This window comes from Bufo gargarizans, chromosome 6 (assembly GCF_014858855.1).
Source record: "Bufo gargarizans isolate SCDJY-AF-19 chromosome 6, ASM1485885v1, whole genome shotgun sequence".
In the NCBI taxonomy this organism is placed as follows: Eukaryota; Metazoa; Chordata; class Amphibia; order Anura; family Bufonidae; genus Bufo; species Bufo gargarizans.
This window is the reverse complement of record NC_058085.1, coordinates 358033781-358055080: the sequence shown is the minus strand read 5'-3', so window position 1 is coordinate 358055080 and position 21300 is coordinate 358033781. Positions and strand designations below refer to the sequence as shown.

The 21300-nt window shown below is 44.9% G+C and overlaps 1 protein-coding gene across 1 annotated transcript in view; it reads right to left on the bottom strand.

Moving 5' to 3' along the window:
- LOC122940809 overlaps positions 1–21044 on the bottom strand; it is a 44220-nt gene extending 23176 nt beyond the window's left edge. The window contains exon 1 of the mRNA XM_044297580.1: positions 20741–21044. Within this exon, the coding sequence (XP_044153515.1) occupies positions 20741–20769 (29 nt within the window). The 5' untranslated portion in view covers positions 20770–21044. The remainder of the gene's footprint in view (positions 1–20740) is intronic.
- Between the last annotated feature and the right edge of the window lie 256 nt (positions 21045–21300).

Genomic DNA, 21300 nt, shown 5'->3' with positions numbered 1-21300 from the left:
TTGTTATTTTTTTAACCCCTCCAGCGCTATTGTACTATGCATTCTGTATTCAGAATGCTATTATTTTCCCTTATAACCATGTTATAAGGGAAAATAATACAATCTACCCAGCACCTAACCCGAACTTCTGTGAAGAAGTTCGGGTTTGGGTACCAAACATGCCGATTTTTCTCACACGAGTGCAAAACGCATTACAATGTTTTGCACTCGCACGGAAAAATCGTGCATGTTCCCGCAACGCCCGTGTGAACTCAGCCTAAGAGTAATGGCAACTTCATCTCCTATATTTTGACTTGTATGTTCCTCATGTATTATATGCTACTATAGACTGAAGAGAACTTATTTCTATCCTATCTTGATCTATTGGTACTGAATATCTGATATACTTTTTCAAAACTCAATAAAAAAAAAAAAGAATTTAAAAAGAAAATAGCCAACTTTGGTTGATTCTGCCTGCCAAAAATTTGATCCATCAGAATTGAAAAAAAAATATAATAAAATACAAAATTGTCAGCAGCGCATAGCTCATGAAGGAAGTCAGGTGTGCTGAGATGGCTTGGTGGGTATATGAGGTGTGCGATAGTCTGTCTGCACAGATATCCCTCGGTGGGTATATAAAGGTGTGTGATAGGCTGTCTGATCACATTCTGTATCGCTCATTATTGTCATAGGTAAAATGAGAGATTTATTACAGTTGCTAAAAGAGACGATTATTGGCTTTTGTCCAAGGGTGGAAGTATTTCTGAACCTACGCAGTAGAGATGAGCGAATTTGAAAAAAATAATTGATTCGGCCGCTTCGCCAATTTTTTTTTTTTTTTTAATTGCTTTGATCCAAATTTATTCACAGCGAATTACTTAAAAAAAAAAAAAAATAGCTATTTCCTGGCTACTGAGAGACTTTATAAGGGTGGAGCACACTGTGCCTTGCAGTAACACGCATAGGGAGTCTGCTATGGTAGTGAAATAATACTGCGAGTCCGTATGACATGCAGGTGACGCAAAGCAAAAATAGTGGACCAGTCATGAAGTGGGGAGGGTGGGAAAAGCATTAAAAGTCCACAGAGTGGACCTATGACATAGTGGTGAGGTTCAAGCAGCATGAGGAGACCACAGAGTGGCCTAATGACCGAGTCGGGACTTGGCAGCTGCATGAGGAGGCCACCGAGTGGTACAATGACCTAGTCTGGATGTGGCAGCAGCAGCAGGCCACAGAGTGGCACAATGACCGAGTCTGGAAGTGGCGGCAGCAGTATCAGTAGAAGGCCACCGAGTAGCATAATGACCGAGTCTGAAGGTGGCAGCAGCATCAGGAGGCCGAGTAGCACAATGACCGAGTCTGAAGTTGGCAGCAGCATGAGGAGGCCACCGAGTGGGAAAACCTCACGAGTTCCCAGTCATCATGGATGGGAAGGAGGGCATCCTGTGGTGCACGGAGATGGAGAGGATCTTCAGATTCCCCCTGCACTATACGGACGTATAGGAAATGAACCGCTGCTCCCGACAGTAGCTCCTGGGAAGGTCATGGAGCGTCCTGGTCATCTATTCGGCACCCTAAAGGATTATTCTGGAAGTGTGTAGAAGCCACACGGGGGGCCCCCATGCTGCAGATTTATCATGGAGATTTACCGCATATAAGTACAGCACTGAACACTGAATAAATTTAGTTTTTCGACCAAAATACGTCAAAGATTTAACCACATATAACTGCAAAAGTTAATGCTGAAAATATTTAGTTTTTCTACTAAAATAACTGCAGAAGTGAAATGCATATATATTTTTCGTTTTGTACTCAAATAGGCCACTAAACACTTTTACCAGAAATAACTGCACCAGTGAAGTGCATATATATTATTCTGTTTCCACAGATATAAGCCACTAAAGGCTTTTCAACGTAGAACTTGCAACCCAAGAACAAATAGCTGGAAGAACAGAGTTGTATAATGGCTTTTTGGATCCCCAAATAATCTTTCCCTGCACTTGTAAGTAGCTTTTCTAGCATAGTCCCTAGCTCCTTCTGACGTCTCTCCCTGCACTAAGATGCTGTGCAATGATTCCTCCCTATCCTTTCCCTACACTTATAAATCATTTTTTCAGTTTCTTTGTTCACAATGAGGTTTTTCCTATTGCTGTCCCTAGCACCTTCTCAAGTATGTCCCTGCACTCAGAATGCTGGAAAATGGCAGACTCTAAAACGGATGTATTTATAGGGCTGTGACATCACAGGGATGGCTGGCTGCATGCAGGCATGTCAATCTGGGTGATCCCGCCTTCCCAGAGTTCCTTGCCCCATGTCCTCACACATTTTTGTAAAAATTGCAAATCGTTACAACGAAGAGCGAGGAAATTCGTATTCGTTGCAAATCAAATTTTTCCTGAAATTATGGTCGAGATCCACTTCGTCAGCTTCGATTCGCTCATCTCTACTGCAGTTTGTGAACTGTTCTCGTGCTGCTGTGGTGAAAGTGTATCCTGAGTGGACAAATGGCGTCATTGTAGATAGGCGACATGGTAAGTGTGGAGCACCACGTGACATTGATGTAAGATGTGACTGTCTGCTACCAAGGTGCGTGAGGGTGGACTGGTACTTTGGTAGAGCAGCTCAACAGCAAAACGAACCAGGGGGCTATCAGACAAGTGTGTAAAACAGTGAATACTACTGCGTATGGGGCTCCAAAGCAAACTGATGGTCACTGCACCTCTACTTACGCATAGACAGGAAAGGCTTCCATTTTTCGCTACAGTATCTGAATAGGATGAGTCACATTTTCTGCTTCATCGAACGGATAGACGTTGGCAGGACAGACAAAAAAAAAAAACGGAACAAACACCCTGTAACCATTGCTGGAAGAACACAAGATGGTGGCGTGGTAGCGTTTTGGTCTGGCACTCCCCACCCATGTGGCTATAAATCGGCCCTTGCAGATCACGTATACTCATACATGCCAATTGTTTTCTCTGGGGCAGATCGGCTCCTCCAGCAAGACAAAATAACATATCACATGCAAGAAATGTCCGACATTAGTAGAATGAGCCTGACCAAGACTTTCAAGTACTCCCCATGAACCCAATTGAGCACCTGTTGGACCACATCTATTGTGTTTGCTCTATGGATTCCCCCCAGAAGCTGTGGTATGTACTTCAGTTAGTATGGCTTCAGATACCTGGCAAAACCTACCAGGACCTGAGTCACTCCCAGCCCATCTAGCTGCTGTCCGTGCTGCATACGGCAGTTACTCTGGATATTAGCTTGTGGTCATCATAATGTGACTTGACTGTGTATATGTACTGTACATTATTACAATATTAGAGTGAAAGGAGAAGTTTATTGGAGAAAACTGTACAATTGAAAGGAGGCTCTAGGACCCTGTTGGGCCACCTCTAGTCTAGATACAAGATGAGATATGGTTGGACATGAACGTATACAGGTTCTGTATGGTATCCTGCAGCACATTTGCCCACAGATGTTGTAGATGGGCCTGTGCACTCGTAGGTTGCTTAAGCTGGCATCCCACCTGGTTCTATAAATACTCAATGCCTCATTCACACATCAGTGTTCGGTCAGTGATTTTGAGCAAAATGTCTGAGTGTATCGTGGAGGCATGTCTAGTAGTCAACGATCTCTCACCAAGAGGTAAACTACCCAAAAGTGCCACGAAAACATCCTACACAAAAAAAGTGGTATTATAAGGCAGAAAAATGCTCAGATCCCAAATGCCGTTGCCCATTCCTAACCGGGGGAGCATATCCTGCACATGTGGTCCGTTGTTAACAGCATTCCTCAGCACAACTTCTCCCTCCTCCCATTGTATGTGTGATTTCACGCTGGAGGTAACTGGGGGTTAGTTGGCTGTGTGTTGGACTCTATGCCCCTATCTGTAATTGCCCATATGGCATAGGTAGGTTAGCAGTTAGGTCCCGTGCCACTTTGAGAGACCTTGACGAGGTGCGCGGGCTCAGGTATGTTCTTGATAAGAATATATTGGCGAAAGTCTTATTTTAATATCAGTGTGAGGGTTTAGCCATATATTGTCAATTGCATTTACCAATGTAGTGCACTAATTTATGTCAAGTTTTTGTCACTGCAGAAACATGTCCCCTAAGCGGCTCATGACAGAGCTTGGGGAACACGTCACCACTGTGGCTAGTCATTGGCTGCAGCGGCACATATGACCCACATTCCCGTAGAAATTGGCAAGCAGGGACTGGAGAACAAAGACCGTAGCTGTGGACCAGAAGAGTCAGAAACCAGCAGTGGGGAGCAGGTAGGTATGCCAAAGCTAGACAACCCCTTTAACCCCTTAAGTACCCATGACGTACATGTACATCATATCTGGACGGGACTTAAAGACCAGTGACGTACATGTACATAATGCTGATCGGGCGGGTGCAAGAGCCGCGCCCGCCCGATCAGCGCTCCGGCAGTCCCTGATAGCCGAACCCCCGTTGTCGGTAAAAACACAGATGCCGGTGCATTAACCCTCTCATTGCCGTGGTCAGCGCTGACCGCGGTACGTGTGGGATCCTGCGGGGTGCCCATCGCTGCCCACAGGGGACCTAATGGCAGGGAAGGCAGCCAGATGCCTTCCTTAGGCATTGTGGCGCCTGTGAGATCCAGTCCCCTGGATCTCACAGGCAGGAAGGCTGTAAGTGTATTACAGTGAGTAATACACTTACAGCCAATTCATTACAATACAGAAGTACTGTAAAGCATTGTAAAGGGGATCAGACCCCCAAAAGTTAAAGTCCCAGAGTGGGACAAAAAAAAAAAAAAGTAAAAAAATAAATAAAGTTTTGCAAAAATAAATAAATTTAAAGTTTCAAGAAAAAAAAAAAAAAAAGGGAATAAAAGTAGACATACTAGGTATCGCTGTGTCCGTATCGACCGACTCTATAAAAATATCACATGACCTAACCCTTTAGGTAAACACCGTCAAAACAAATAAAAACTGCTAAAAAAAAAAAGTGCAACACCAAGTGATCAAAAAGGCGTATGCTCCCCAGAATAGTACCAATCTAACAGTCACCTCATCCCGCAAAAAATGAGCCCCTACCTAAGACAATTGCCAAAAAAATAAATAAAACTATGGCTCTCAGACTATGGAGACATTAAAACATTTTTTGTTTCAAAAATGATAGTGTAAAATTTAAATAAAAAGTAGGCATATTAGGTATTGCCATGCCGGTAAGTTCCTGCTCTATAAAAATATCACATGACCAAACCCCTCAGATGAACACCGTAAAAATAAATGGTGTCAAAAAAGCCATTTTTTGTTATCTTGCATCACAAAAAGTGTAATACCAAGCGATCAAAGACATATGCACCCCAAAATAGTGCCAGTCATCTCATCCCGCAAAAATGATCCTCTACCTAAGACAATTGCCCAAAAAACAAACAAAAAAAAAAAACTAACGATGGAATATAGAGACACTAAAACATGATTTTTTTTTTGTTTAAAAAATGGTAGCGTAAAACTTAAATAAATAAATAGTATACATATTAGGTATTGCCACGTCTGTAAGAACCTGCTGTATAAAAATATCACATGACCTAACCCTTCAGGTGAACACCATAAAAAAATTTTTTTAAAAGGGTGTCAAAAAAGCAATTTATCATCACCTTAAATCACAAAGAGTAATACCAAGCGATCAAAAAGTAAATGCACCCTAAAATAGTACCAATCTCATACCTAAAAAAATGAGCACCTACATAAGGCCTCTTGCACATGAACGTGTGCGCCCCGTGCCCGTATTGCGGACCGCATTTGCGGATCCTCAATACATGGGCGCCATTCCGTGGGCATTCCGCATCACGGATGCGGACCCATTCACTTCAATAGATCCGCAAATCCGGAGATGCGGAATGGAAGCACAGAACAGAAACCCACAGAGTGCTTCCGTGGGGTTTCTCCCCGTACTTCTGTTCTGCAAAAAGATAGAACATGTTTTATCTTTTTGCGAAACGGGCGTATCATGGACCCATTAAAGTGAATGGGTGCGCGATCTGCTGTGGCTGTCCCACGGTCGGTGTTCATACATTGCGGCCCGCAATTTGCGGGCCGCATCACAGCCACGGGGCACACACGTTCGTGTGCAGAAGGCCTAGGACAGTCGCCCAAAAAATTAAAACTATGGCTTTCTGAATATGGAGACACTAAATAATCATTTTTTTCAAAAATGTTTATTATGTAAAACTGAAACAAAAACAAACAAAAAAAATTGTCATTTGTTATTGTCGGGTCCGTAACAACCTGCTCTATAAAAATACCACATGATCTAGCCTGTCAGATGAACATTGTAAATAACAAAAAATATAAACGGTGCCAAAACTATTTTTGTTACCTTGCCTCACAAAAAGTGTAATATAGAGCAACCAACAATCATATGTACCCTAAAAAAGTACCAACAAAACTGCCACCTCGTCCCATAGTTTCCAAAATTGGGTCTTTTTTTGGAGTTTCTACTCTAGGGGTGCATCAGGGGGTCTTCAAATGTGACAGGGCAACTTAAAAATATCCCAGTGAAATCTGCCTTCCAAAAACCATATGGAGCTCCTTTCTTTCTGCGCCCTGCTTTGTGCCCTTACAGCAGTTTACAATCACATATGGGGTGTTTCTGTAAACTACAGAATCGGGGCAATAAATATTGAGTTTTGTTTGGCTGTTAACCCTTGCTTTGTTACTTGAAAAAATGGATTCAAATGGAAAATCTGGCAAAGTGAATTTCATGTACATTTTCCTTTAATTCGTGTGGAATACCTCAAGGGTAAGAAAGTTTGCAAAATCAGTTTTGAATACCTTGAGTGTTGTATTTTTTCAAATACAGCTATTTATAGGTGGTTTCTATTATGTAAGCCTCACAAAGTGACTTCAGACCTGAACTGGTCCTTAAAAAGTGGGTTTTGATTTGCTTCCAAACTTCTAACGTAATTTACAAAATGATCCAAACATGAAGTAGACATGGGAAAGTAAAGTAATAACTATTTTAAGAGGTATCACTATCTGTTTTAAAAGCAGAGAAATTAAAATTTTGAATTTTCCAATTTTTTTGTAAATTTGGTATTTTTATTTTATAAAAAATAAAAAATATTTTAACTCAAATTTACCACTGTCATGAAGTACAATATGTGACGAGAAAACAATCTCAGAATGGCCTGGATAAGTAAAAGCATTTTAAAGTTATTACACGTCAGATTTGCTAAAAATGGCCTGGTCCTTAAAGTAAAAAATGGCAAGGTCCTTAAGGGGTTAAGCATGCAGCAATATTTTTCATTATCGCATTACAAAAGTCATAACTTTCTGTAAAAGTAGCTGTACTCGGCTCGTTTTGGACTGAATGATTAGCATTCGTCAATGGCACTGTTCTGTGATGCATCCAGGTCATGGTTCAGCAACTACCAGCACTCCCGCTGTTGGGAAAACTACAAATCCCAGCATGCTCCATTCATTTCTATGCGAGTTCTGAGTACAGCCCAGCAAGTGTGCATGCAGGGAATCATAGTTTCACCACAGCTGGAGTGCTGGAGGTTGCTGACCTCTGATTGAGGTTAATGACTACATTTTATTAACTCTTTCTGGGGAGGGGAATGAAAAAAATTCTGGCAGTGTATTTCTACTTTTTCAATATTGGTTCCATGGGTCAGTATGATTATACCACATATAATTGAGTGTTTATTTTCATTTATTGAGTGTTTATGTTCTGCTATAAAAATGCTTTTTAGGCGTTGACACTGATCGTACTATTCTGCTGAGGTACGGTACATATGACTGCTGCACATTTGCACTGTGTGTTGCTATCCCATGAGGTACATTGAGATGGTGCCGTTTGGTACTGTTAAAAACTGCATTAGAAAAAAAAAAATATAAAAATCCGTAAAAGTCAGAACTAACAACGGCATGCTTCTATTTCCCAGTGCAGTTTTAGGCTACTTTCACATCTGCATTCTGCAGTCTGGTTGTGAGATTAGTCACAGACTCTCAAACCCGCAGCACAACGCTTCAGTTTTGTCCCAATTCATTGTCAATGGGGACAAACCGGAACGGAGTGCAGCAGAATGCATTCCGTTCCAGTTTGTTGGGTTCCCATATCAGACACAGAATCCGTTGCAAGCAGCATGGGAAACGGAAGAAGCCGGATCCGGCACGAAAAACCATGCAAGTTAACGGTGCCGGATCTGTTTTCTTCAGACATAAAAAAACAGATACAGCGCCCATTGACTTACATTGGTTTCGATATAATACAACCGGATCCATTCTGAACGGATGCCGTCGGTTGTATTATTAGAACAGACGCGTTTGCTGTGGTTTTGATATCACCTGCCGGATCTCAAACCCAGACAACATAAAACGCAGATGTGAAAGTAGCCTTAACTGTACCAAAAGGCACTGTCCACATACTAAAGACAGTATGAGAAGAGACTTAGGCCCCTTTCACACGGGCGAGCATTCCGCGTGGATGCGATGCGTGAGGTGAACGCATTGCACCCGCACTGAATACCGAGCCATTCATTTCTATGGGGCTGTTCACATGAGCGGTGATTTTCACAGCATGAAAATCGCAGCATGCTCTATATTCTGCGTTTTTCACGCAACGCAGGCCCCATAGAAGTGAATAGGGTTGCGTGAATATCGGAAGCAAGTGCGGATGCGGTGCGATTTTCACGCACGGTTGCTAGGAGCCGATCGGGATGGAGACCAGATCATTATTATTTTCCCTCATAACATGGTTATAAGGGAAAATAATAGCATTCTGAATACAGAATGCATAGTAAAATAGCGCTGGAGGGGTTAAAAAAGATAAAATAATAACTCGCCTTAGTCCACTTGATCGCGCATCTCCTTCTGTCTCCTTTGCTGAACAGGACCTGTGGTGACGTCACTCCGGTCATCACATGATCCATCACATGATCTTTTACCATGGTGAGGGATCATGTGATGACCGGAGTGATGTCACCACAGGTCCTGTTCCTGTAATGAATGCTCACCACAGGTCCTGTTCCTGTAATGAATGCTCACCACAGGTCCTGTTCCTGTAATGAATGCTCACCACAGGTCCTGTTCCTGTAATGAATGCTCACCACAGGTCCTGTTCCTGTAATGAATGCTCACCACAGGTCCTGTTCAGCAAAGGAGACAGGAGATGCCGGCCTGCGCGATCAAGTGGACTAAGGTGAGTTATTATTTATTTATTTTTTTAACCCCTCCAGCGCTATTATACTATGCATTCTGTATTCAGAATGCTATTATTTTCCTTTATAACCATGTTAAAAGGGAAACATGCCGATTTTTCTCACACGAGTGCAAAACGCATTACAATGTTTTGCACTCGCGCGGGGAAAAAATAAATAAAAATAAAAAATAAAATCGCAGGTGTTCCCTAAGGCACCCGCACATTTTTCCCGCAACTCCCGTCTGAAAGAGGCCTTAGGAACACATGGAATGCACACAATTCCATTTCCTTTATTTTGCAGCCTTAATGAAATAAATGGTTCCGCATATGGCACACAAAAAAATAAAAAAACTTACAAAAAATATAAGTGTGTGTGCATGAGCCCTTAGGGCACTTGACGAACTGCAAGGAGTTCGCAATTACGTCTATAGTAATCTGGGCAGCCCTGTGGCCGCCATTTGTGACAGCATCCTTAAAGGGGTTGTGCTACCTGATGGTATATTGCTAGGTTATGCCATCAATGTCAGATAGCCTCCCCATGTCTAGAATGGGGCCCCCAAGCTAAGGAGAGTGCCTTGTGCATGTGCAGCATGCTCTCCATTCATTTCTATGGGACTTCCGGAAATAGTGAAGCTGGCGCTTAGCCATTTTTGTCACTCCCCTAGAAGTGAAAGGAGGGTGGCTGTGCTTGTTCAGTGCACCCTCATCCCCGTTCTAGAGATAGGGAGGGTCCCACACCTATCTCACATCCTAGCAATAGGACAACCCCTTTAATGTAGGTCTCCACACTGTATGTAGTGCACGTTCTGCGCGTACAAACCCCAGGCTGCTGCAGCTCACCTCGCATTAACCAAAACTGCCCTTGACAGCCACAGCAAAGCTTTCATTTTTTTCAGGGCAGTTTAAAGGGGTTGTCTCTTCAGTCACAACCGCTTTCCGAATGCAGCTCTTGGGGTGATCAACTTATCTCCAAATGGTTGTCGCAAAATATAGTATTACAAGGTGTCCATCCAGATGAGTAAGTCTGGATCATACCGAGGGGTCCACACTGAGGACCCCAGACTAAGAGGAGTATTTACAGAGGTTACCTTCACAAGAAAACTACGAAATGAAAGCTAAACTCTGATTGTTTGCTATGGGTAACGAGGACAATTTTATTCAACAGTTTTAGGCCTCGTTCACACCTCTGTCAAGCAGATCCTGCATGGCTAGTCCGGCACAGAGCAGCCTGCTGGATCTCGTAGGACTCCCGTAGACTTCACCGCCATTGACTGTAATAAGGTCCGGCGGTGATGTGGCCGCCATATCTTCTTGACGGAGATGTGAACGAGGCCTTATGGGTAAAATGAAAACAAAATCAAACAAGTTAAGTTCATAAGCCTTTTATTTAAAAAAATTTAAATGAAAACTAAACATTTCTTTTTTACACAGTTTAGTTGGAGTTCAATGACGCAACTATGACACTTGCCCTTTGATGGTTTAAAAGTCAGCTCAGCAAACGAGTTCTGATTTCATGCGGGTGACAAGAGGCTTGTGTTACACCCAACTCATCCAGTCCTATGCGGCTTCCGTCAAGATTGAGAGGGGCTTGTGGGGGAGGGGAAGGGTCGGGGCAGCACACAAAATTAGTTAACGACTTATCCTGGAAGTGTTCGACTGTGCCTAATTCTATAAACCATAAAATGCCTGACAGATGAGGATGAACCAGACCTGTCTGGAGAGAAAGGGTTCCCCAGGCTCATCGGAGCCCATACATTCTAATACTGTATGGAAACAGATCTCCGTACACTACTATCCCAAAGTTGTGAACAAAGCGACTTCAGATGAAGCATCCGAAGCTCGCTTCACAACACTACCCACGACCATATGTTCTATAATTTGTGCAATGGCTGCACAGACGCCAACAGCACATGGATGACATCTGTCCATTTTTTTTATTTTTTTTTACAGACCAATAGAAATAAATGGTCCAATCAACAGTCGCATGAGGCCTACCAGCCAAAGAGAGAGAGAGGTAATAGAGCCTTAACATGACACTTTATGGAAGTCTGCTGTCCTGTTGATATGTCATAGGTGTCTGCCGATATGAAGAAGATTGTGGGAAAAAAGTTGCAAGGCCGGGCACTCCAAAGATATTTTCCATGGTTTACAGATGGCCACTAAATTGGTCACCCACCAACTCTACGACTGATGCCACCAAAAGTCAGATCCAACAAGGAGCAGAAGTTAAAACTGTTGACTGACTAAAGGTCAAACAAATCCAACATGATATAAAAATCAGTCAGTAAGGCCTCATGCACACGGCCAATTTTTTGGTCCACATACGAGCCGCAGTTTTTGCGGCTTGGATGCGGACCCATTCACTTCAATGTGTCCGCATCTGCTGTCCGCATCCGTTGCTCCATTCTGAGGCCCCACCAAAAAAAAAAAATAAAAAAAAAATATAGCATTTCCTATTCTTGTCCGTTTTGCGGACAAGAATAGGCAGTTATATCAATGGCGTTCTGCAAATTGCGGAACGCACGCGGACACCATCCGTGTTTTGCGGATCCGCAATTTGCTGACCGCAAAACACACAACGGTCGTGTGCATGTAGCCTTACACAGAATAATATGGCCCCTAATACTGTTCATTTCAATATAAGGAAGAGTAGAATTTTTTATAGCACCACTTTACTGCATAACCGAGGTTTTTTTGGGGATGATGGCATAAAATAAAAATAAAAACAGTGGCTGAATTTCAATGATTCACTGAGCAGTAAAAATGTGGGTCAGTGCGATTATAGAGAAAACTGATTTAGGCTACTTTCACACTAGCGTTCGGGGCTCCGCTTGTGAGTTCCGTTTGAAGGCTCTCACAAGCGGCCCCGAACGGATCCGTACTGCCCTAATGCATTCTGAGTGGATGCGGATCCGCTCAGAATGCATCAGTCTGGCACCGTTTGTCCTCCGCTCAGCAGGCGGACACCTGAACGCTGCTTGCAAAGTAAAGTCAAAACGGATCCGTTTGCATTATCATGAACAAAAAAATAAAATAAAAATATATTTTTTTTTTCATGGTAATGCAAACGGATCCGTTCTGAACAGATCTAAGCGTTTGCATTATAGGTGCGGATCCGTCTGTGCAGATACCAGACGGATCCGCACCTAAACGCAGGTGTTAAAGTAGCCTTAGGCATCTTGCACAGGGCCGTTGTGCTCCTGTGGCCGTATTGCGGGCAGCATACGGCAATTTCGCAATACCAGCCGTGTGCATCACGGATGCGGATCCATCGACTTGAACGAGTCCGCAAATCCGGAGATGCAATGCGGAACGGAAGCATGGAACGAAACCCCACGGAAGCACTACCGAGTGCTTCCGTTCAGTAAAAAAAAATAGAACTTGTTCTATCTTTTTGCAGTACGGACTGATCACGGACCCATTCGAGTTGAATGGGTCTGGATCCGTCCCGGCAGCCGCACAGACATTGCCCGTGCATTTGCAGTCCCCAATGCACGGAACAGAACCACAACGGCCGTGAGAAGAGGCCTTATACATATCTCCACATTCTGACACAAGGGGAGCTGTGTGGGGGCTTGTCTTTTTACAGGATGAGCTATAGTCTTTACAGCCTGTTCCTTAAGGGTCCATTCACACAGCTGCAAAATGGGTGCGCATCCGTTCCCGCAATTTTGTGGAACAGGTGCGGACCCATTCATTTTCAAGGGCGCTGGAATGCGCTGTCGGCATCCGCATTTGCGGATCTGAAAAAAAAATAGAACATGTCCTATTCTTGTCCGCAATTGCAGACCAAAAAAAAAAAAAAAAAAAAAGGCATTTTCTATGAGAGTGCCGGCGATATGCGGTCTGCAAAATGCAGAACGCACATTGCCGGACGTGTGAATGGACCCCAAGAGGTTCGGAACGTCATTACCACACATGAGTATTCAGAGATTATAGTGATATCACCGCTATAGTATTGTGTATTTATTGTGGCTGGTTTAACGTTACGCATTTTGTTCTTTTTTTATTTTTGTTTGTAAACAGCACTGGGGGCACTACTGAGGAGAGGTTGGTGCATTATTTACTGGGGGGCACTGTATGTAAAAGGACACTACTTGGGGGGGGGGGGGGCATATTTAAAAAGAGACCACTCATACTTAAGGGGCACTATACATAGGGGCTACAACTGGGGGCACTTTATGTGAAGAGGCCAATACTGGGGCCTAAATTGGGATGATTACTAAGTAGGGGCATAAAAGAAGGTATTAATACTAAGTAGGTGTGTTCAATTATGCAGAAAGATGATGTGGTCAGGAGACGTCATCATAGCGATCTGTCCAGGACTGAGAAAAAAAAAAAAAGAAAGGGAAGGACTCTAGTCAGAGGAGACATCACCTGTAATTCCCTGGGGGGCCCTAAACAGGATTAATTACTGTGTTTTGTGCGCAATTTCCCCAACCCCCCGAAAAAAATTTGTTGGCATGAAGTCGGTCCCCGGTACAAAAAAAGGTCGGGGACCACTGCTATAGATGATGAGAACAAACCGGTTGTCTAGACCTGCACCAGATCCATCACAGGGGCTCAGGTTGGATGATGAATCTGGTGCAGGGACAGACACTTCTCTCTGACTCTATACCAACTACTGGCTGGCTAAGGCTTAGGCATTTGCAGATCCACAATACACGGGCACAGTTCCGCGTGCATTCCGCATCACGGATGCGGACCCATTCACTTCAATGGGTCCGCAAATCCAGAGATGCGGAACGGAACCACTACAGAGCGCTTCTGTGGGATTTCGTCCCGTACTGCCGTTCCGCAAAAAGATAGAACATGTCCTATCTTTTTGCAGAACGGCCAGATTGCGGACCCATTAAAGTGAATGGGTCCGCGATCCGCTGCCCCACGGTGGGTGTTCGTGCATTGCGGCCCGCAGCACGGCCATGGGGCGCACAGAGGCCTTAGGCTCCATTCACACGTCCGCAATGTGTTTTGCGGATACACGGAGCCACGGATCCGCAAAACACGGAAAGCGGCAATGTGCGTTCCGCATTTTGCGGACCGCACATTGCCGGCACTAATAGAATATGCCTGTTCTTGTCCGCAATTGCGGACAAGAATAGGACATGTTCTATTTTTTTGCGGAAACGGAAGCACGGATGCGGAAGTGCGGATCCGCAAATGTGGATGCGGACAGCACATTCTGGCCCCATTGAAAATGAATGGGTCTGCACCCGTTCCGCAAAAAAATTGCGGAACGGATGCGAATCCATTTTGCGGACGTGTGAATGGACCCTTACTATGAGAAAGACATCAGAATTTTAGGTCCCACTGTCACATTGAATTTTTGGTGCAGACACATTATTAAATCTGGGCCACTGAGTATAAAAAAAAATATATATATATATATATATATATATATATATATATATATATATATATATAATAATAATAATAAATAATAATGTGTAGGGACCTTTAGAGTGTGCAAAATCTATCAGGTAGCTGCTGGTTTTACTACAGACCACTGAGGAAGCCGAATGGTGAGTATGGTGCCTTTGGTTTTTGGACCTCTTGGAACATGGAATTGTTATAGGGATTTTGCTTCGTGCACTATTTGTTCTTTTACAGTTTGGTATTTTTGTGCATACTATTTATGTCATTTAGTATGGGACCTTTCCTATCCAAATATGGATGTGGCTTGTACCATGGCGCTTGGACTACTTTTGTTCTGAGCAGGGTCTTCTCTGCAGACAGGATTTTCACTTGTTTTGTGACTTTAAAGGGGTTGTTCGGCTCCACATAAAGATGGCCAGTGCTCAGGACAGGTCACCAATATCTGATCAGTAGGGTCAGACACCCCCAACCGATCAGCTGTTCTCTGCCGCCTGCAGCACCAGAACTAGCCCTTTGAATGGAGCCAGGTCAAAGAGGTTTGGCCGTGTCGGCTGTTCCATTCATGATGCAAGTTCAGCTCCAGAGGCTGATGGGCAGGGGGTGCCGAACCTACACCGTTCAGATACTGATGACCTACCCTTACGATAGGTCATCAAACCATATTCTTTTCTGAATCTGATCTGTGGCCCCCTATTCATTTTAATGGGGCCTCATAAAAAATGCAGACAGCACGCCGTGTCCTGTCTGCATCCGTGTGTCCGCCCTGCAAAATAAACAGAACATGTCCCATTCTTGTCCATTTTGTGGCTAATAGGCATTTTTATAATGAGGCCTGAGAAAATTCCCACAGCCAATATCCATATTTTATGGATCCATGGTTTATGGACTGCAAAATACATAGTCGTGTGCACCGTATTTTACATCTGTGCAAACAGACCCATACATCTCTATGTCATCCGTGTCTCTGTTCTGTAAATCATACAACATGTCCTATTTTTGTCTGTATTGCAGACAAGAAGCGTCATTTTTAGTAATGAGAGTGAGAAAAATGCGGATTGCACACAGGTGTCCGTATTTTGTGAATCCATGGTTTATGGACCGCAATATGGACAGTCGTGTGCATGAGGCCTTAAAAGTCATTTGTTTTATATATTACTTGGATGTGTGTGTGTTAGCTCAGTATACTTGTTTTAGGGACATTACTCTTGCGCTCTGTATATGCGTGGCTTGCGCCACCCTTTCCTGGTAATGGTGCAGTATAGAAGGCATACGTCAGAACCACCGGCGCCTATTACTACATCTGGTAGATGTTCCGGGAGCATTGTCCAGCATGTCCATAATTTCTCCTGATGCCGACAGGTCTGCGTTTCAATAAATCCTGACGTAACCTCAATTTGGCGGCTTTGCTGCGGAATCCCATTTCATATGACCGTATTATATGGTAAACCGTCCTCTAACTCGCAAGATGATCCACCAGAAAGACTTGGTATTAAGTGAACATTTGTCGGCGCACTGTCTGTTGACCGGAGGACGCCGTGAATGCAAGAAAACATTTTATCCAGCATCCGGCAAAATACTCTTTTTATATAGTTTTAGAAAGTTTCCGAGCTCTTCAAGGCACAAAGATCACCAACTGAGAGCAGACAACTGAGGGCCCCTTTACCCCAGACGAACGTTCCTTCAAATGTCCGGGCACGACAACCATGTAAAGGTGCCGCCAATCACCCGACAAACTCTAATCTGTCTGGTGATCGCATCTTTGGTACGGCACCTAAAATCCACCACGTGTAAACAGGGGATGTGCCACTGACTATATGGAAACTGATTGCAATTATGATCATTCATTCTCTTTCCACATGAAAAGGCCTTTTAAACATGCGCCAAAAAAATAACCCCTGTCCACAGCCCGTGTAGAAAACAGACCCCCTCAGCCCAAACAGATAAAGGGGCATTATAGGTAAAACTTTACCCCTTTCCACAGGATGGGGATAATTATTAGATTAATGGAAGTTCTACCAATCACGTGAATGGGTACCCCACCACCCTTGGAGTGCCCCAAAATGAACAGAGGTGCAGGTCAGGCATGCAAAGTGCCCCTCCATTCATCCTTAAAGGGGTTCTGTAAACAGCCGAGCACTGTACGCTGCTGTCTCTAGAAATCAAATCAAGATGAATGGAGCTGTAGCACGCATGCTCCATTAAAGGGTTTCTGTCACCAGATTTTACCCTATTAAAGGGGTTATCCCATCTTAGACAATGGGGGCATATCGCAAGGATTGTCTGATAGGTGCAGGTCCCACCGCTGGGACCCGCACCGATAAGGAGAACGGAGCAGAGAAAGTGGAGGAGGGCGCACTGCGCATGCGCAGCCGCCCTCCGTTCATTTCTATGGAGCCGCCGAAAATAGCCGAGCGCTGGCCCCATAGAAATGAATGGGAGCGTTGGCCGCGCATGTGCGGTGCGCTCCCATTCACTTCAATGGGAGAGGCGGGGAGCTGTGCCTGGTGGTGGTCGGACCCTGGGAAACCCGGGGTCCTCCAGCCACAACTCTCCCCGGCTCGCTTCTAGGAGCAGAAACAATTAGCATATTATAAAAGTTAGATTTCTGGCGTAACGGGGGCATAGATAAAAGTAGGAATAGGCTAGTTAGGTTTAGCTGACATTTGCACATCGCTACATCGCTAATGTCAGCTAGCTTAAAGGGGTTATCCCATCTTAGATAATGGGGGCATATCCACCTCTGGGACCCGCACCTATCAGACAATGGGGGCATATCCTTGCGATATGCCCCCATTGTCTAAGATGGGATAACCCCTTTAAGCTAGCTGACATTAGCGATGTGCAAATGTCAGCTAAACCTAACTAGCCTATTCCTACTTTTATCTATGCCCCCCGTTACGCCAGAAATCGAACTTTTATAATATGCCAATTGTTTCTGCTCCTAGAAGCTCCGTTCTCCCTCCAAGTCCTGGCCAGGCAAGCGCTCGCATCTGTCTGCCAGTCCTGTGCGCTGGGGAAATCTCGTGCCGTTCAGCATTCGGCACAGGCGCGGTGAGGGAAAGACGCTCCTAGGCTGACAGCTTCCTCACCGCGCCTGTGCCGAATACTGAACGGCGCGAGATTTCACCAGAGCACAGGACTGGCAGACAGATGCGAGCGCTGGCCCCGTCAATCAGGACTTGGAGGGAGAACGGAGCCTCTAGGAGAAGGAACAATGCCGCCCCCCCCCCCCCCCCTAGAGGCTAATTAGCATATTACAAAAGTTCGATTTCTGGAGTAACGGGGGCATAGATAAAAGTAGGAATAGGCTCGTTAGGTTCAGCTGACATCAGCACATGGCTAATGTCAGCTAGCTTAATAGGGTTAAATCTGGTGACAGGAACCCTTTAATCTCAGGGGGCTCCGTCGGGTATGGGGCACCCACTCTCCTGATCAGTGGGGATCCCAGTGGCAAGACCTCCACTAATCTAAGTTATCCCTTGTGCTGTGGACAGGGGATAATTTTAACAACCGGAATACCCCTTTAACTTTCCTGACGGCCATACTATGCAAATGAAACCAGAGGCCACAGATGATGCCTGCCACGGTCCAGCACCACATAAACAGTTAGCCTCAAACACGAGCCTGAAAAACAATACGTCAAACTTACCTAATACCCATATCCACGTATGATAACAGTACATACCTTCACGAGACATTCAGTAAGTAACATACAATGGGTATCCGCTTCTTCCCCGATGGGTATCACTATGCGGCAGGTGTCTGCAATCCTCAGACACTTACACATAGATCAACTCAGGGGAGATCACTGGGTCACTTTAAAATCCGTAAAATCTGACACAGTCCGCATGGTTACACATGGATCTGCAGCGCCTCAAGTAATCAAACTGGGAAATAGAGACAGTACATACTAAGCCGGAAATGAAGATGGCCATAAGTGCTGCGGTAATTTGGCCGATACGACCGGTAATTAACATGTGCGCAGATAATCTGGGACTCTGGTGATCAGATGATTGGACAGGCTGAGATTGTTGGGTGCTGTCCACAGCGCCATTAACTCTGCCAACATATCCTAAGCCACCGGGGCTCCTACAAACAGCCGATTCTTAAAGGTGACGGGAGACGGACACCCGATCGCCTGATAGTGATGACCCATCCTGAAGATGGGGCCAGTTTTTATAAACCTCCCCACCTTCCAAGAGCCATAACATTTTAAAGGCGTTATCCGATTTCCTTTATTGATGACCTATCCTCAGGATAAGTCATCAATATCAGATCGGCGGGGGTCCGACTCCCGGCACCCCCGCCGATCAGCTGTTTGAAGAGAGCGCAGTGCTTGTACTTCTCTTCACCATTTACCTGCTCACCATCGACATTGCGGCAGCGAGCCGGTGTAATTACAACTAAGCCGTCCCCCATTCACTTCAATGGGAAGGAGCAGGCGGCGTGTAACAGCGGCCAGGTGGGGCTTTCTTTTTTGCAGGATAAGTTGTATTTTTTAATGGCACTACTTAATTTACCATAAATTGGGAATTCTTTGTGGGGTGAAATGGCAAATAAAAAGCCAATTCCGACATTTTTTGGGGGGGTTGTGGGTTTACAGTGGCTGGGGTGTGCCATAAATGACGACAGCGTTAGTCCTCTTTCACACGAGCCTGACGGATTGGGCCCAGATGCGTTCAGTGAAACTCGCACCATTTTGCAAGCAAGCTCAGTTCGTTTTGTCTGCGATTGCGTTCAGTTGTTCAGTTTTTTCCTGCGCGAGTGCAATGCGTTTTTCACGTGCGTGAGAAAAAAAACGGAAGGTTTACAAACAACATCTCTTAGCAACCATCAGTGAAAAACGTACTGCTTGCGGATGCAATGCGTTTTTTCACTGACGCCCCATTCACTTCTGTGGGGCCAGGGCTGCGTGAATATAGAACATGCTGCGATTTTCACGCAACGCAGAACTGATGCGTGAAAAAAAAACATGTGCACAGACTCATTGAAATGAATGGGTCAGGATTCAGTGCGGGTGCTATGTGTTCATGTTACACATTGCACCCGCGAGGAAAACTCGCTCGTGTGAAAGGGGCCTCATACTGCCGGTCAATAGGATTTAGGCTATGACAAATTTATATACTTTCTATTTTATTTTTCTACTTAAAAAAAATAAATAAAAAGTTATTTTTCTTTGCTTCATCCTCTTCTGTCAGCCATAACTTTTTTTCCGTCAGAGCCGTGTGAGGGATCATTTTTTGCAAAGTGAGCTGTCGTTTTTATCTGTACCATTCTGGGGTACATCTGAATTTTTGTTCCCCCCTTTTTTAATTTTTTTATGGGGAATGGCACAATGTGAGCAAAACGAGCAAATAGTCTTTTTTTCCCCAGTACGGCGTTCACCGCACACGATAAATAGTTCGATTTTAATAGTGTGGATATTTTTGAATGCCGCAATATCTGTTACGTTAATTTTCATATGTAAAATTGATAAAGGGGGACAATGATTTTAATTTTTTAAAGGTATATTTTTTCACTCTATTCTGATTTATTGTCCCATAAACTGCCACAGAATACTGCTGCAATGTATGGGATTTATGGGGTTACCCGTCAGGCGGTGCCTCGGACACTGTGGGCAGCCAGCTATGACAAGGCCTCCACAAGGCCCCAGGCACGGCTAGAGCACCTAGTTATGGTAGCGCCTCCAAAGGCCGCAGGCGGTCACCAATCGGTGCTCCGTGATTTTGCCATGGAGGCTCCAATCAGTAGGAGCCCCCTCATTTTAACCCCACAGATGCCACGCTCACTACTAACAGCTGCATCAAAGGGGTTAAATGACCAGGATCGGCGTTCTCTCCGAACCCGGACACTGCCTGCTGTATATATATCTATGATCCGGACCCCGGAGCTCCCAGATTATCAGTATGGCGCTTACCGCTCGCCTGGCACAAGTTACCAGCACATCACACGCCATCTCACCCGCGTCCTGTGTACAGGGTTATACTTACCTTCTGATACAAATACCTACCTCTTGGGGACAGGTGCTAAAACCAGCTTCCCCCCTACTGATGGTTCTGCCCTGTTACAGGCAAGTGCTTGCTGAGACCTGTAGTTCTACAGGGCAGCAGATCTGCCAATTTCTCTAGGCTACAAATGGCGGGCGGCACCAGCCTGCAGATCAATGAGTAACGTCATGGCGGACCGGCCATACTCACCTGTCCGGGATGCTGTTCTTCTTCACCATGGTAACAAACGATCGCCGGGAGCCTCAATCTCCCCCCGTCGATTAGTATCGGATGCGACAACGGACGGCGGTTACGTCCTGCCCAAGCCAACGCGCATAAACCAGCGGAGGCTACTGCGTAGTGGTCCCTAACGACAAAGCACGGGCCTCAGGGAAAGCGGGCTCTGAGGATGGCGCAGCGTGTCCTCCCGTCACCTCTACCCTGAATGGGAATATTACGAGAGGGCGCTCTGACCAGCCGCTGCTCAGGAAAGACCAGGACTAGGCCTTCCGATGACGTCACGGCTACGGCGGAGCGTGCGAGCATCAACTACGCATGCGTACGTAAACATCGTAAGTGTTGCGTTGGTTAAAAATAAATAAATAAATGCGCTTCGCTGTTGAGACGCTACTTCTTGTAAACTTTGTAGATGGAGCTCAATGAAGAAATTGCATTAATAAGATAAGCAAATATATGAAGCTCTCAACGACACAGACTGCGAAATGTATCAGGTGCAGAAGAAAGCCTCTAGAATGGCTGTAGCCATTAGC